Consider the following 15,505-nt stretch of genomic DNA (forward strand, 5'->3'; position numbering starts at 1 on the left):
TTTGAGAAGTCAACAATCTGGATACATAAAGAAACATGGCAATGAAGAAAGTGTTAATGGGCAAAAATGCCCTATCCCTTATGTGTTTTTTTGAAAAATGCCCTCTCTTATCATACAAAGCATTCTATGCCCTAAATATGTGAAGTGCCTAATTTACCCTTTGATGTTGATGGGTTTGCTTGGTTTTTTGTGAAAGTCTTACACATTTGACCGATTTGACAGTCATCGGTCATAAAAGTCAACGATTTGACAGCTATCGGTTAAGAGTATATGTGTCCGGCCGGTGGCTAGATCATGTGTCCGACCGGGCGGACACATGTTTTCACCGGCCGGACACTTGATTTTATAGGTCGGACTCATGTCTGACCGATAAAATCATGTGTCCGACCGGCTAGATCATGTGTCCGGCCGGTGAAAACATGTGTCCGGCCGGGCGGACACATGATCTAGCCGGTCGGACACATGATTTTATCGGTCAGACATGTGTCCGACCGATAAAATCAAGTGTCCGGCCGGTGAAAACATGTGTCCGCCCGGTCGGACACATGATCTAGCCACCGGCCGGACACATATACTCTTGACCGATAGCTGTCAAATCGTTGACTTTTATGACCGATGACTGTCAAATCGGTCAAATGTGTAAGACTTTCACAAAAAACCAAGCAAACCCATCAAATCAAGGGGTACTTAAAGAATAGGGCATGAAATGCTTTGTATGATAAGAGAGGGCATTTTTACAAATAATGATAAGGAAGTGGGCATTTTAAATTTTCACTCATGAAGAAATACATTTTATGCACCTGAAGTATTTTGATAGAAATTAAATTACCTTCTATTCTTATATCACCCATGCATGTCTCATATATTCAATGGCATCTTAATTTAATATAGCATTGGTTAACATTGATCCTTAAAATTAATAGAGTTACAATATGGCTGGAAACAACAAATCCAACTATTGTTAAAGTATTTAGTTAATTAAGCACGAGTTAATTAAATGAGAACAACCTAGCAAGTTGAGAAATCAAAGATTCAAAATTAGATAAGTCATCCTTTTCTATTTCATATTGCACATGGAGTGACAAAGGAATTAGACAAATCGTTAGGCAAATTTCCGTGCAATTTATTAACACTCAAATTGTTAGACTAAAAAATACACCCTCACATAAATATTTGATGGAATGGGGCCACTAAAGTGATTTGCATTTAGATGAAATATGTCCAAAGATTTCCAAATTGTTATTTGAGAAACTAAAAATTTGAAGGGATGTCAAGTTGCAAATGGAATGGAAGCTCACCATTTAATTTGTTGGAAGAGAGTTGTAATACATATAAATTTGATAGATTCCCAATGGTGGATGGTATTGGACCTGAAAGTTTGAGAAGTCAACAATCTGGATACATAAAGAAACATGGCAATGAATAAATACATTTTATGCACGTGAAGTATTTTGATAGAAATTAAATTACCTTCTATTCTTATATCACCCATGCATGTCTCATATATTCAATGGCATCTTAATTTAATATAGCATTGTTAACATTGATCCTTAAAATTAATAGAGTTACAATATGGCTGGAAACAACAAATCCAACTATTGTTAAAGTATTTAGTTAATTAAGCACGAGCTAATTAAATGAGAACAACCTAGCAAGTTGAGAAATCAAAGATTCAAAATTAGATAAGTCGTCCTTTTCTATTTCATATTGCACATGGAGTGACAAAGGAATTAGACAAATCGTATAGGCAAATTTCCTTGCAATTTATTAACACTCAAATTGTTAGACTAAAAAAGACACCCTCTCATAAATATTTGATGGAATGGGGCCATTAAAGTGATTTGCATTTAGATGAAATATGTCCAAAGATTTCCAAACTGTCATTTGAGAAAATAAGAATTTGAAGGGATGTCATGTTGCACATGGAGAATGGAAGCTCACCATTTAATTTGTTGGAAGAGATGAATAAATACTCCAAATTTGATAGATTCCAAATGGTGGATGGTATTGGACCTGAAAATTGGATAACCCTTCATATAAATCACTTTAAAGATCGAGATGTAAAGCACTCGGATCTTTTGACACAAATTAGCTAAGTCATACAATTCGAAAAAAAAGTGTTTTCTATGTTTTTCTTTTATTATTAATATCATTCGTGTTTTATTTCATATTGTGCATGCATTGCCAACGGAATTAGACAAATCGCATATCTTATCTTACCAAATGTAAAATTTTAAAAAGACTAGTTCAAACAAAAATGGCGAAAGATCCGACGAAGTTTGTAAAAAAGTTATTATGTCAAGTTGCAGATAAAGAATGGAAGCTCACCATTTAATTTGTTGGAAGAGAGTTCTAGCCAGTACAAATTTGTTAGATTTCCAATGGTGGATGGTATTGGACCTAAAAATTGAAGAACCCTTCATTTCAATCACTTTAAAGATGGAGGATAGTAAGAAAGACATTTTTTTTTGTACTTGAAAACATACGCTCAAACTTTATTATTTGCTAAATGCCTTTAAAGTATAAATCAATTAGCAATGCACACAAGATATTTTGTTACAAATCTTATATTTCCCTGTATCACGATGACACACCAAGTATACTTGATGACATCATAATTTAACAAATCATCTAACATTGAGAAAATTGAAGATCCAATATGGCTGGAAACAGAAAATCCAACTGCTGTTAGAGTATTTATCTAACTAAGCATAAATTAGTTATATGAGAAGAAGCCAGCAAGCTAAGTAAACAAAATAAGCTAAAGATCTGATCAAGTTTTGCAAGCGTTTCTGCCAAATTGCAGATAGCAAGGGATGTCGAGTTGTAAATGGAGTGGAAGCTCACCATTTACTTTGGCAGATAATTTGAAATATCTTTTCAACAAATGTATCTAAAACCAACAAATTAGGAAATGGACGACAGATAATTTATGTAATGTTCCATATATCTCATTTTTTACCACTAAACTGATTTATAATTGAACGAAAGATGGCCAAAGATTTGCTAAAGTTTTCATAGCATTGTGGAATTTCTTATTCCCAAGATATACATAATCAATCTCTTTGATTGCCAAGTCATAAAAGAATTGATTTGATTATTATAACACGACCACAAAAATAATAAGTATAATTAGAACACTATATTTAATGGTTCATTTTTGTCAATTTGAATACATTATTAGGTGAATATTAAATGGTAATTGTTCAATCCAAATAATTTTGACTCGGTTCAATTTAGTCTTGGCAATGGTTCAATTAAATGGGGCCTCTGATATTTACAAATTGGTTTTCAGTTGTTAAAATAAAATTAAAAAGTCATTTTTTTTATCAAATCATACGGTTTATTGCTAAAAGATTAATGTACAAAAATTTATATCTAACCTATTCAATGCAGAGTCATATATAGTTAATCTAACCAATCTAAAATCATAATTACTATTAGAAAATTAGTTAGTGGTGTGCTTTTTCTAATTATATGAAAGTGAATATATATTGTCATATGGGCTAATTTGTAAACAATTCCATTTAATTAGATCGATGTAAACCGAGTCAAGTATAGAAAAAGAGAGAGAAATAATAATAATAATAATAATAATAATAATAATAATAATAATAATAATAATAATAATAAATAAGAGCCCACCGTAGTAATCATGAGCAATATATCTTGTGATATGGGCTAAGTAGTGGTCAATAATTCGGTTTAGAGTCTACCAAAGTAAGGGTGATTCTATTCATAACCCCCATTTTACTCTCTATCGCCTCTATTTTAAAATATTAACATAAAATAATTATAAATTTACAATTTTGTCCTACAGTCATAGAACCTCTGCAAATTACTCACTGAAACCAGTTTCATTCCTAGGCAACGTGAATCGATCTGCATATCAAGCTTGGCCATGCCGAGTTCTTTCTGGATTCGAACTTTCTATAGATATAATTATCAGCTTTCTAAAATTTTCAATTATGAAAAAAAAAACTATGTTTAGTGGATTGAAGTCACGGGATATTAATGAATAAAAACTATGAAGAAAATGAAGAAAACATTCTCGCATTCTCGTTATAATAGCTGTGATGGTGAAGTCATTCAAAGAATAAGGAGTGGATCTAGAATAAGCGAGAGCGCAAATTAGATGTAGGGAGATTGACGAGCAAAATGTTGCAACTACTAACGCTATGTTCGGATCAGAATTCGAATATGTATCATGATATTATATCGAAATTGGTTGAGTAATTTGGTCAAACAGGTGGTGGGTGTGAATGAATTTTCATTTGGAAGAAAATAGAAAGAAACTTTGTCGATGGTGCGGTGGAGTTGAGTTGAAAAATCTAAAAAATTTGTCTTGTTCCATTGATTGATATTGTATGTTATATGGATGATTTGTGCTCCATTGTTCAACTACCATCGTGTATGAATCAATCGAGAATTTGTCTTTAGTTTTTTGATAAATGTGATAATCAAAATGAAGAGCAGGATCAAGCAAAAAGATAAGAGTAGAAAAGGAGAAAACAAGAGGTCTAACAGTTGAAAAGCATACCATTTTTCAATTAAGAAAAAAAATACGAGACTAAAGGATAAAATAGTCTACATATAAATATTTTTAATATTTTATAAAATAAGAGGCTATAGTGAGTAAATTGGGGGCTATAAATAGAATTACCCCAAAGTAATATCAATTAAGTTTTGTGGGCCCTCTGATATTTACAAATTGGTATTAAGTTGTTAAAATAAAATTAAAATGTCATTTTTTTTAATCAAAGCATATGGTTTATTGCAAAAAGATTAATGTGCAAGAATTTATATCTAATCTATTCAAAGTCATATATAGTCATGCAAAGTTATATATAGTTATGAATTGAGCAATATCAGTTAAGTTTTGTGGGCCCTCTGATATTTACAAATTGGTATTAAATTGTTAAAATAAAATTAAAATGTCATTTTTTTTAATCTAAGCATACGGTTTATTGCAAAAAGATTAATGTGCAAGAATTTATATCTAATCAATTCAAAGTCATATATAGTCATGCAAAGTTATAAGTATATAGTTAATTTCATAACGAAGCGTGACTCAATTGGTAAAGTTCTCCACTTCCAATTAATAGATTAGGGATTTGAAACACTATTGGGAAAATGAAAAATCATTATTAATCTTTTTTTAATAAAAAAGAGAGTAATAGTTGATTTAAAATATGCCTAGAATTTTGGAGACTAGAAGCCTACAAATGCCCTTTATATTCAAATCTAAAACTGTTCTTGTGAGCATCTGAATAAAGAATCAGTATTAATAAAGTTGAAAGTTAAATGAGACAAGAATAATTAAATTGCTTAGCTATATATACATCATGTTACTGAGGAACAGAAAAATATCATTAGAGGCAAGAGCCGAAGTTTTGCCATTTTCACAAAAATCTACGTTTAAACTGAATGACATTATCAACCAATTTCTGGATTATCAGTAGAAATGAAATAGTAAGGTATCAATCTATTTAAATTCTCAGTATAGAGATAAGAACATATATACCTCTCAGTATAAATTCCCAAAATAATTATTATTATTTCACCTCTTTTGAAGCTGGTATGTTCGATTTTCGGTGCTATATCTTGCAATAAGTAATCGGATCTCTCATGCTCATGGAATGAAAAAAGAATAATTAAATTTCTTAACTATAAACAAATTATTGGGAAGCCAATTACATGCATCTTCTATATGGAAAATTGCTTTCAATTATTTTTCTTGGATGCAATAATTTTCAAAAATCGATTGAGAGGGAAATATAATCATCTCTTACATGACGGGCAATAGACTTTGACTTAAGCATAAGACTAAATGTTTATCACATATTATTTCCAATTCTCATGGTTAGTTATGATATACTAAACTCTTTCACTAAAGTTTTGACTTAAAGAGTAGTGCAGACATACCATTTAAAGAGGCGCTGCTGAGATCTAGATGACGGAGACTTGTGATGTTCAAAATTTGTCTTGGAAATGGTCCACTAAGATTGTTGAAACTCATGAATAACATCTCTAGATTATTAAGATTACCAATCTCTTTCGGAATACCACCTGTGAAATTGTGTCAAATCATGATAACTCGATTTGAATCGGGTGTAATAATATGTTACAAATAGTATGAACTGCAAATTAAATCATAAGTATTAGAAAAATAGTTAGTGATGTGTTTTTCCTAATTATATGAAAGTGAATATATCATATGGGATAAATTGTAAACAATTCCATTTAGATCGATGCAAACTGTGTCAAGAATAGAGAGAGAGAGAGAGAAATAATAATAATAATAATAATAATAATAATAATAATAATAATAATAATAATAATAATAATAATAATAATAAATAAGAGCCGACCAACAGTAATGCATGAGCAATATATCTTGTGATATGGGCTAAGTTGTAAACAATTCGGTTTAGAGTCTACTAAAGTAATCATGTGTCACGACCGGTCCTAATTAAGGATAATTAAGCCGGGAAATCGTGGCTAATGGAGGGAGATTAGAAGCGGGGTAGAAAGGGGAATAATCAAACAAGAAAGGATCGTATTTCATCATTGTTAACAACATGGATATCTATAATATAACAGAGTTTTTGTCGTATAGACTCAAATAACTAACAAGTTCGGATAACTCCGACTTATCCAAAATAACATAAAACTTCTGAGTACGCAGCGGAATAAGGTTCTGATTACATGTATGAAGACATGTAACCCTAGAGTTCATTAATACATAATAAGACAAAAGAGTCCCGCTCGTCACTTCATCACCATCGGCAGCTGCTCAACCTGCACATTTAGAAATATATGCAGGGCTGAGTACAAAAGTACTCAGTGGGCACATATGCCTACTATGAAATATAACATGCTTCGTAAAGTTGTAAATTGTCATGCCATCATAAACAGTACAGCAAGGGAGTTTTTCGCTAAAAAGGCCCAAGCTTACTAAATTCATTTGTGATTCTTAAAGTTCGTCTGCAGACTAAGTTCTCTTGTAATCTATCATATCTGGAACTGTGTGCCGGAGAGGTGGCCACCTCTCACGGACACTTGACCGGCCAACCCGCTAGATGACTCACGGTCACTGGTGTACACTAGCCCTGGCAGGATAGCTATCAACTGCTCAGGACCCGAATTCGATTGCATAATAACTGGCAAAGCCACATCAGATAGATATCATACCAAACATTGAAACATTTATGGCAAGACAACATTTGAAATAATTTTCAGTTCAAAGATTTTGCAATGAAATAACTGTTCAAACATAACATTAAACTCATTTGATATATATGAAAGTAACCCACCTGATAGCAAAGCTTTGCTACAGATTAGTGACTCCTTGACGAGCTCTTATTCTTGCGCTCGACCTTTAATCCGAGAAAATAACGTAAGACTTTAAATCGAGGGAAAATTCTCAATTAAATGAGAATGCGTAATTAAACTATGCATGAATCTCGTATGCATGAACTATTATTCTGAGATAATAATCAGGGAATTTCTATTGTTAATCCAGGCTATCGGATTTAAACAAAAGCTAAGTCTCGTCTCATGAAGCCGGATAATTAACAAAAATTAATCCGTTCTCTTCGGGGTGTTCTAATCCGTCAATTAAATAAACCCCGCTCCTCGTAGTCAATAGAAAATAAATAAATACTTCAGCTTATTCGCTTTATAACCTCATAATTAATCGGCTTAATAAATAGGAATAAGTAATGTTATAAGATTAAATAATTAAAAGGCTCAACATAAGGCAGCCTAATAATCACAATCAAACATCATCAAAACATGCTCTGCTTTTACACTGACTCAACTTCAAAATTTAATCTGTTCTGACTCCGACATCTCCTGGACTCGAGACTCATACCGAAAGAAAGATCTTCGAGTCTAGTTTCATATAAAAAAAATAGAGTCGAAAACTCCAAGTGGTTTGAGAGATATGACGTTTTTACCACGATCTACCATGTTCGGCAGTTTTGAACAATCGAAAACTTGTATTTTTGAAAAATAGTAAACGTTGCCAAACTGGGCTCAACTTTGGTGGATATCTAAATAACACAATAAGGTTAATACCATAAAAATTTGGAAAGCTAGATCACCCAGGAAGCTACTGAAATAAATGACTCTTTTCTCTGTTCTCTGAAATTCTCAGTAGTAATGTGCAGTTTAGGTTTTACATTTTAAAGAAGTATCATACGAAGTTGGAATGGCTTGAAATTTTACCAGGGTACTCAAGACTCATGTAGGGACTTGCTATAAAATTTTCAAAGCTGTTAGACATCGACAAACCGTCGATCACAGTAGGTCAGTAGGCCTACGAAATTCATATTTATAAGTCCTTAAAAATAATTTATATAAATCAAGAAATAATAGTTTAATCCCAAAAATATTCATTAAAAGTCCATCCTAATTTAAATAAAGAACGGACCTCATTTAAAATAAATAGTCCCAAACTTGTTACGCACATATACTAAATCTTTCACGAAACATCCTTTAAAATAAACTTTGATACATAGAAAATAATTCAACAACTTGAGCTCTTAAGGGGTTTTTTTTTACAACAGACACCAAATCTACCTCGGATCTCCAAATGAGGCTCCAAAAGACATTCTGGAAACTAGACATTTCAAGGATCATTCTCCAATTTGAATCGAATGAAAAACAATTCAAACGAGCAAGATATGCCCTCTCAAAGATGGTTATTTAACAAGCAAAAATCTGTAAATTTCATATTTCCAGATTACAACCAAGTCAGTGGGCTTTCTTTAAAAATTCATATCTCCCTTTACAAAACTCCACTGGGAACCCCAAAGGTCAATCTGGAAACTAGGGAGAGATCATAACACTCTCCAGTTGGATTTACTCTAAGAACCTTCATGGTTTAGAAGATATGACTATCTAAAGTTCAGTGCACAAAAAGAGTTCAAGTTTGGCAGATTCAGAACATAAATCGGAAAATCCACTTTAAGCTTCACCAAAAATTCTAAAACTGAACAAGTAAGTTCCCAACATGTCAGTGAATATTCAGTAGAAAGATAGGCTTGAGAATCAAATATTTAAGTTGGCCTTTTCCACCTCAAAGTCGTAGGTTTGTAAAATCTACTGGATGGTACATGGAATAAGAACTAGATTTCAAGAATTTATACCGGTTGTTTCCCTTACTCAAAAATGGTGAGGCCAATGTCAAAAGAAAGATACGGGAGTCTAGAGTGACATATTCAAGTTTCAAAGGTTTTCACCGAGTGAAACTTTACTTATGATCTCCCAAAGATTGTTTACCAAAAATGTATTCCAGATGGGCAGTGATGTTTACAAATTCATAAATAAATCATGCGAGCTCTAAATATTCTGAAATTTTACCAAAATATAGAAAATGTATGAAAGATGATACACAATTAATTTGGGAATTTTTGGGAACCGTTTGGATGGCTGGAATCGCCTTGCAAAACACTGCCGGAGCAGTGTGCTTATGGCAGATTCGCTGCCTTACCTCATGCACGGTTTTTCACCCAATAAACTCTAGCTTCGAGTGTTGGGGTACTACTGGACTGGAGCAGCTTGAAATCTTGGCAAAGTAGTTAAGCCAAGTCTTCCTTCTCTTTGTGATTGCTGGTGCGAAATGGAAGGAATGGGTGAAGTGTTGGAGTTGATGGGGAGCAAAGGTAGTGGAGATGGTGGGGAGCATAGGGTAGTGGAGTTGATGGAGTGGGGAACAAAATTAATGGAAAGAAAAAGAGAAGAAAAAGAAAGGAAAAAAAATGTAGAGGAGAATTATTGATGTATTTTCTCTGTCTCGGTGATTCTGTAACTGTAAGATGGATCGTGTGCTCGTATATGCTTGATACTGTTTATTTAAATAAATCTCGTATTTCGACATGTGATTTCTCACTAAAACCGATAAATTATAAAATGAATCTAAATTAAATCCGTAGATTTAATTCGTTCGTTGTTCTGATATCTAAATTAAATCCGCAGATTTAATTAACTTCCTGAGTCGGAAATAATTCACGATCTGAGTAAAAATAAAATCAAATTTCATCTCGCTTAAATAAATAACGTGACTTTGCTAAGTCAGTTATAACTCTGAAATAATATCATTAACTGCTTTAACAATATAAATTCAGGATCATAAGCTGAATTCATATTAGGATAAAAACCGTTTTCATTCACTGATGAACAAAAATAAACACTCATTACTGGATTTAAAATATATAAAAGAGCGGGTCACTACATACTACCCCTCTTAACAAAAATTTCGTCCCGAAATTTGCATATTTCTTCTAAAACAGTTCGGGGTATTTCTCCTTCATTTTGTCTTCAAGCTCCCACGTGGCTTCCTCTTGTCCGTGGTGTCTCCATAAGACTTTCACTGATGTGATTGCCTTATTCCTGAGTTGTTGTACTTTTCGATCTAGAATGACCTCTGGTCTCTCTTCATAGCTCAAGTCTGGGCAAATGATGATCTCTTCTTGGTGGATTATGTGCTTTGGATCGAAAATGTATTTTCTGAGTTGTGATACGTGGAAAACATTGTGAACGTTTCCAAAGCTTGGCGGTAACGCCAACCTATAGGCTACTGGGCCTATTCTCTCCAAAATCTCATAAGGTCCTACGAATCGGGGCCTAAGTTTTCCCTTGACACCAACCTAGTTATCCCCTTGGTAGGAGATACCTTTAGGAAGACCTTGTCTCCTATTTCAAAACATAACTCAGTTCGACGTGCATCAGCGTAAGATTTCTGTCTATCTTGTGCCTCTTTTATTCGCCCTCTGATCTGGCGGACTATCTCAACCATCTCATTGACCATGTCTGGTCCTAAAACTTTTCTCTCACCCACTTCATCCCAATAAAGCGGTGATCTACATTTTCTTCCATATAATGCCTCATATGGTGCCATATCGATAGTTGCCTGGTAACTGTTATTATAGGCAAATTCAATCAACGGCAGCACTGCTTCCCAACTTCCACCTCTGTCTAACACCACTGTTCTCAACATATCTTCAAGGGTCTGAATTGTCCTTTCAGACTGCCCATCTGTCTGCGGGTGGAAGGCGGTGCTGAAATTTAGCCTCGTGCCTAACTCCTTCTGTAAGCTCATCCAAAATCTAGATGTGAACTTCGAGTCTCGATCTGATGTGATTGACACGGGTACACCGTGTAAGCGTACAATCTCTCGAACATACAACTGAGCTAGCTTGTCTGACCCGTGTGTGATCGGTATTGGTATAAAATGAGCACATTTTGTGAGTCGATCCACTATTACCCAAATGGCAGTGTTTCCTCTCTTTGTTTTGGGCAAACTGGTCACAAAATCCATTGCGATGTGCTCCCACTTCCATTCTGGAATTTCCAACGATTGTAGTTTTCCATATGGCCTTTGGTGTAAGGCCTTCACCTGTTGGCATGCCAGGCATTTCTCCACAAATGACGCTATGTCTCTCTTCATGCCTTCCCACTAAAAGTGTTTCTTTAGGTCCTGATACATCTTAGTACTCCCTGGGTGGGCAGTATAAGGGTATCGTGAGCCTCACTCATGATTTTATCCTTAAGCTCATCATCGTGGGGGATGCATATCCTTCCCTCAAAGAGGATAGCATTATCTGATGCTTCTTGATAATTCTTGACGCCTCATTTCCTTACTGTTTCCCGTAGTTTTTCCATCTTCCCGTCTTTTCTTTGTGCTTCTACGATCGTCTTCCTCAAGTTAGGTACCGTTGCCACAACGCTTGCTATCGTCCCTGGTGGTTTAACCACTTCTATGCTCATTTTGCTAAATTTCCTTATGAGCACCGTCTCTCGAGTGATGAGAGCTCCCAATTTAGATTGAGTCTTACGACTCAATGCATCAGCCACTACGTTGGCCTTGCCTGGGTGGTAGTTAATACCACAGTCATAATCTTTCACTAGTTCGAGCCATCTCCTTTGTCTCATATTAAGGTCCTTTTGCTCGAAAAAGTATTTCAGACTTTTGTGGTCTGTGAATATCTCACACCTAACTCCATATAGGTGGTGTCTCCAAATCTTCAGCGCATGCACCACTGCAGCTAACTCCAGATCATGAGTCGGGTAATTCAGTTCATGTGGCCTAAGCTGTCGTGACGCATATGCTATCACTCTTCCATCTTGCATCAGCACACAACCAAGTCCATTTTTGGACGCGTCTGTGTAGATCACATATTCCTTGTCCGCTGTTGGGACGGCTAACACTGGTGCGGTAGTCAACTTTTCCTTGAGTTCTTGGAAGCTTTTCTCGCACTCCTCTGTCCAAGAATACTTTATCTATTTTCTGAGTAATTGCGTTATTGGTCTTGCGATTTTTTTTTTGAAAATCCTTCTATAAATCTTCGATAATATCCTGTTAATCCCAAGAAACTCCTTATCTCATTGGGGTTAGTTGGTGATCTCCACTCTCGCACTGCTTGTACTTTTTCAGGGTCCACTTTGATCCCTTCCGATGACACAATATGCCCTAAAAACGTGACTTCGCTGAGCCAAAACTCGCACTTGCTAAATTTGGCATAAAGGTGCTTCGTCCTCAACGTCTTTAGGACAATTCTCAGATGTTCCTCCTGGTCCTTCTCGTTCTTCGAGTATATCAAGATGTCATCTATGAATACTAAGACAAATTTGTCTAAGTATGGATGGAAAACTCGATTCATGAGGTCCATGAATATGGTTGGCGCGTTGGTTAGCCCGAATGGCACAACTACAAATTCGTAGTGGCCATATCTAGTTCGAAATGCCGTCTTAGGTACGTCTTCTGGTCGAATCTTCAGCTGGTGATAACCAGACCGCAAATCAATCTTCGAGAACACGTTTGCTCCCTTGAGCTGGTCGAAAAGGTCATCTATCCTTGGTAAAGGATATTTGTTCTTCAGTGTCACTTTGTTCAGTTCTCTATAGTCTATGCACATTCGCAATGTGCCATCTTTTTTCTTCACAAAAAGTACGGGTGCACCCCAAGGTAATACACTTGGCCTAATGAATCCAAGTTCCAAAAGTTCTTGCAGTTGTATCTTGAGTTCTTCCAACTCTTTAGGAGCCATTCGGTATGGTGCCTTCGAAATGGGAGCTGCCCCGGGCTCCAAATCAATGGTAAACTCAATTGGTCTGTCCGGTGGTGGCCCTGGCAGAATCTCTGGAAATACATCTGAAAAGTCCCGTACAATTGCTACATCTTCTATACTCTTTTCAGTACCCAGTTCTCCATGCAAGTATACGAGGTAAGCTGAGTATCCCTTCTTCATCATTTTCGTTGCTTGCAGGGCGGAGATGATCATCTTTCTTCTTCCCATACTAATTCCGTGGAAATGTGACGGCTCCCTTCCTGGGGGTCGAAACGATATCCGTCTTTCGTTACAAAGGATGGTGGCATAGTTCTCGGCTAGCCAGTCCATTCCTAGGATTATGTCCACATCTCCCATCGGTATAACATAGGAGTTGTTCACTACAATCTTGAGTGACCCTATGTTCAGTTCTAGGTTCAAGCACACATGATCTACTGTCGTCATCCCTCCTATAGGTGATGATATACTCAACTCCTGGTCAGTTCTTTCCATTTTAAGTTTTAATGTATCAACACATGTACTTGAAATGAAAGTATGCGATGCGCCCGTATCAAATAGAAGTACAACAGGAGTATTGAGTAGCATGCCCATACCTGCCAGGTTTCCCTGGTTGTTCTCGGGCTGTTTCTGCCTCATAGCATAGACTCTAGCATGACGAGGCTTTTCATGTTGTTTCTGTTGTCGCTGCTGTTGTTGGCGGGCCTGTTGCTGATACGGTTGTTGAGGTTGTGGTTGGTACTGTAGCTGTTGGTGCTGCTGTGGCTGCTGATACTGTGGTTGCTGCCTTGGGTATGGTTGGGGCAGAGCTTGGATTGCTCGCAGATGCGGAGCCTGGATAGGTGGGTTTGGCCTTAAACTCGTTCCATGTTGCTTATTCGGGCACCGATTTGCATAGTGCCCCTTCTGGTTGCAGATATAGCAACTATCACTGCCGGCCTTACAAATTCCCATATGACTTTTGTTACATTTGGGACAATGTGGGGCCCTCTGTTGGTTATTTCCCATCTGTTTCGGTGCACTCTGGCCTCCATAGCCTTGTGACTGGAAGACCCGTCCCTGCCATGGCCTCTTCTCGCCTTGGTTCGGGTTACTGTTGTCCCATCTCCTCTTTCCTTTGAAATTCTGATTATGATTTTGATCATGTGGAGGTGCTGGCGCAGGTATAATTGCAAGTCTTTCTCCTGGCATGGCTGCCTCAATGTCTAACGCTCGGCTGAGCGACTCAGTGTAAGACAATCCTCCGTGGCTTGCCAAAGCCATCCTAATCTCGTGCCTCAGACCGGCACAAAACTTTTCAGCCATCTTCTCATCTGTGTCAACTTGTTCCGGCGCATATCTAGACATATCGCAGAACATCCTGTCGTATTGAGTTACCGACATCTTTCCTTGTTTCAGATTGTAAAATTCAGCCTCCTTTTTCTTGCGGTAGCTCTTGGGTATATACTTGTCATATATACCGGCTTTGAATTGTTCCCAAGTCAGGTTTTCTAACTGCTCTGCTGTCATCGTTTTCATCCTTGCTTCCCACCAGAAATCAGCTGACCCAGTCAACTGAAAGGACATACAAGTCAGGCGTTCTTGGTCGGTGCAACGCAGGAAGTTGAAAATGCGTTCAATAGCGCGAACCCAAGTCTCAGCTTCTGCCGGGTCTCCTGTCCCGTTGAAGGTAGGTGGGTTCTGTCGCAAGAATAATTCCTCAATCCGCCGTTCTGGCTGAACAGGTGGTTGAACTATTTCTGGTTCTGGCCCTGTTTCTGGGCCTCTTCCTTCATTTCGGGGAATCCTGCCCCCTCCTCTTGGTCGTCCTCGTTTTGACGGCATTCTATTAGGTCAAAACACAAGTTGTTAATGCAACATCACAAGGCATACTATTGTTCTATCCAACTTCTCTCGGACGCCTTTGCTTTGTTGGCATTCCGATGAGTCGACATATAGTCACCAATGTAATACACAGATGCATATCATCGATTCTGTAAATTATTTTCTTGATTCTCAAATCTCGCTCATACTCTTCCTCATGAAAGTATATAAATAACATAGCGGAAGTAACTTGCCGCAAAAGACTGATAGGGTCGCTACATAGACATGGGAAATTAGTATCAATGAGGACTATTTCATCAACAATTGAATATAGATCTGGTGATCTATCCAAGCATTATACGATGAACTAGCTATCTAGCAAGGTCATCATGAAAGAGCTCAGTTCCGAAATGCCCTATGAACCAGCATTTTCGTACTAATACTAGTCAAAATAACTAAGCCAACATAGGGGCATACAAAAGCATCGAAATGATCATCGTTTTTGAAATACACAAATAAGGTCCTACTAAATGCACAAGAGATTGTCTGTATGCATTACGTGCTTGACCCTTGGGTTAAAGCATATGTGTTTGACTGATTTAATCAGATAAGTATCTGTTTATCCTTGG

General features: G+C 36.6%; 1 protein-coding gene across 1 annotated transcript in view; it reads right to left on the reverse strand.

Moving 5' to 3' along the window:
- Nucleotides 1-15,505, reverse strand: part of LOC131016791 (receptor-like protein 52) — a 63,252-nt gene that overhangs the window by 5,167 nt on the left and 42,580 nt on the right. Inside the window, exons 8-11 of the mRNA XM_057945522.1 lie at nt 5,926-6,069; nt 2,329-2,400; nt 1,942-2,013; nt 1,299-1,370 (exon numbers count right to left, since the gene is read on the reverse strand). Of these exons, the coding sequence (XP_057801505.1) occupies nt 1,299-1,370; nt 1,942-2,013; nt 2,329-2,400; nt 5,926-6,069 (360 nt within the window). The remainder of the gene's footprint in view (nt 1-1,298; nt 1,371-1,941; nt 2,014-2,328; nt 2,401-5,925; nt 6,070-15,505) is intronic.

Source organism: Salvia miltiorrhiza, chromosome 3 (genome assembly GCF_028751815.1).
Source record: "Salvia miltiorrhiza cultivar Shanhuang (shh) chromosome 3, IMPLAD_Smil_shh, whole genome shotgun sequence".
NCBI lineage: Eukaryota > Viridiplantae > Streptophyta > Magnoliopsida > Lamiales > Lamiaceae > Salvia > Salvia miltiorrhiza.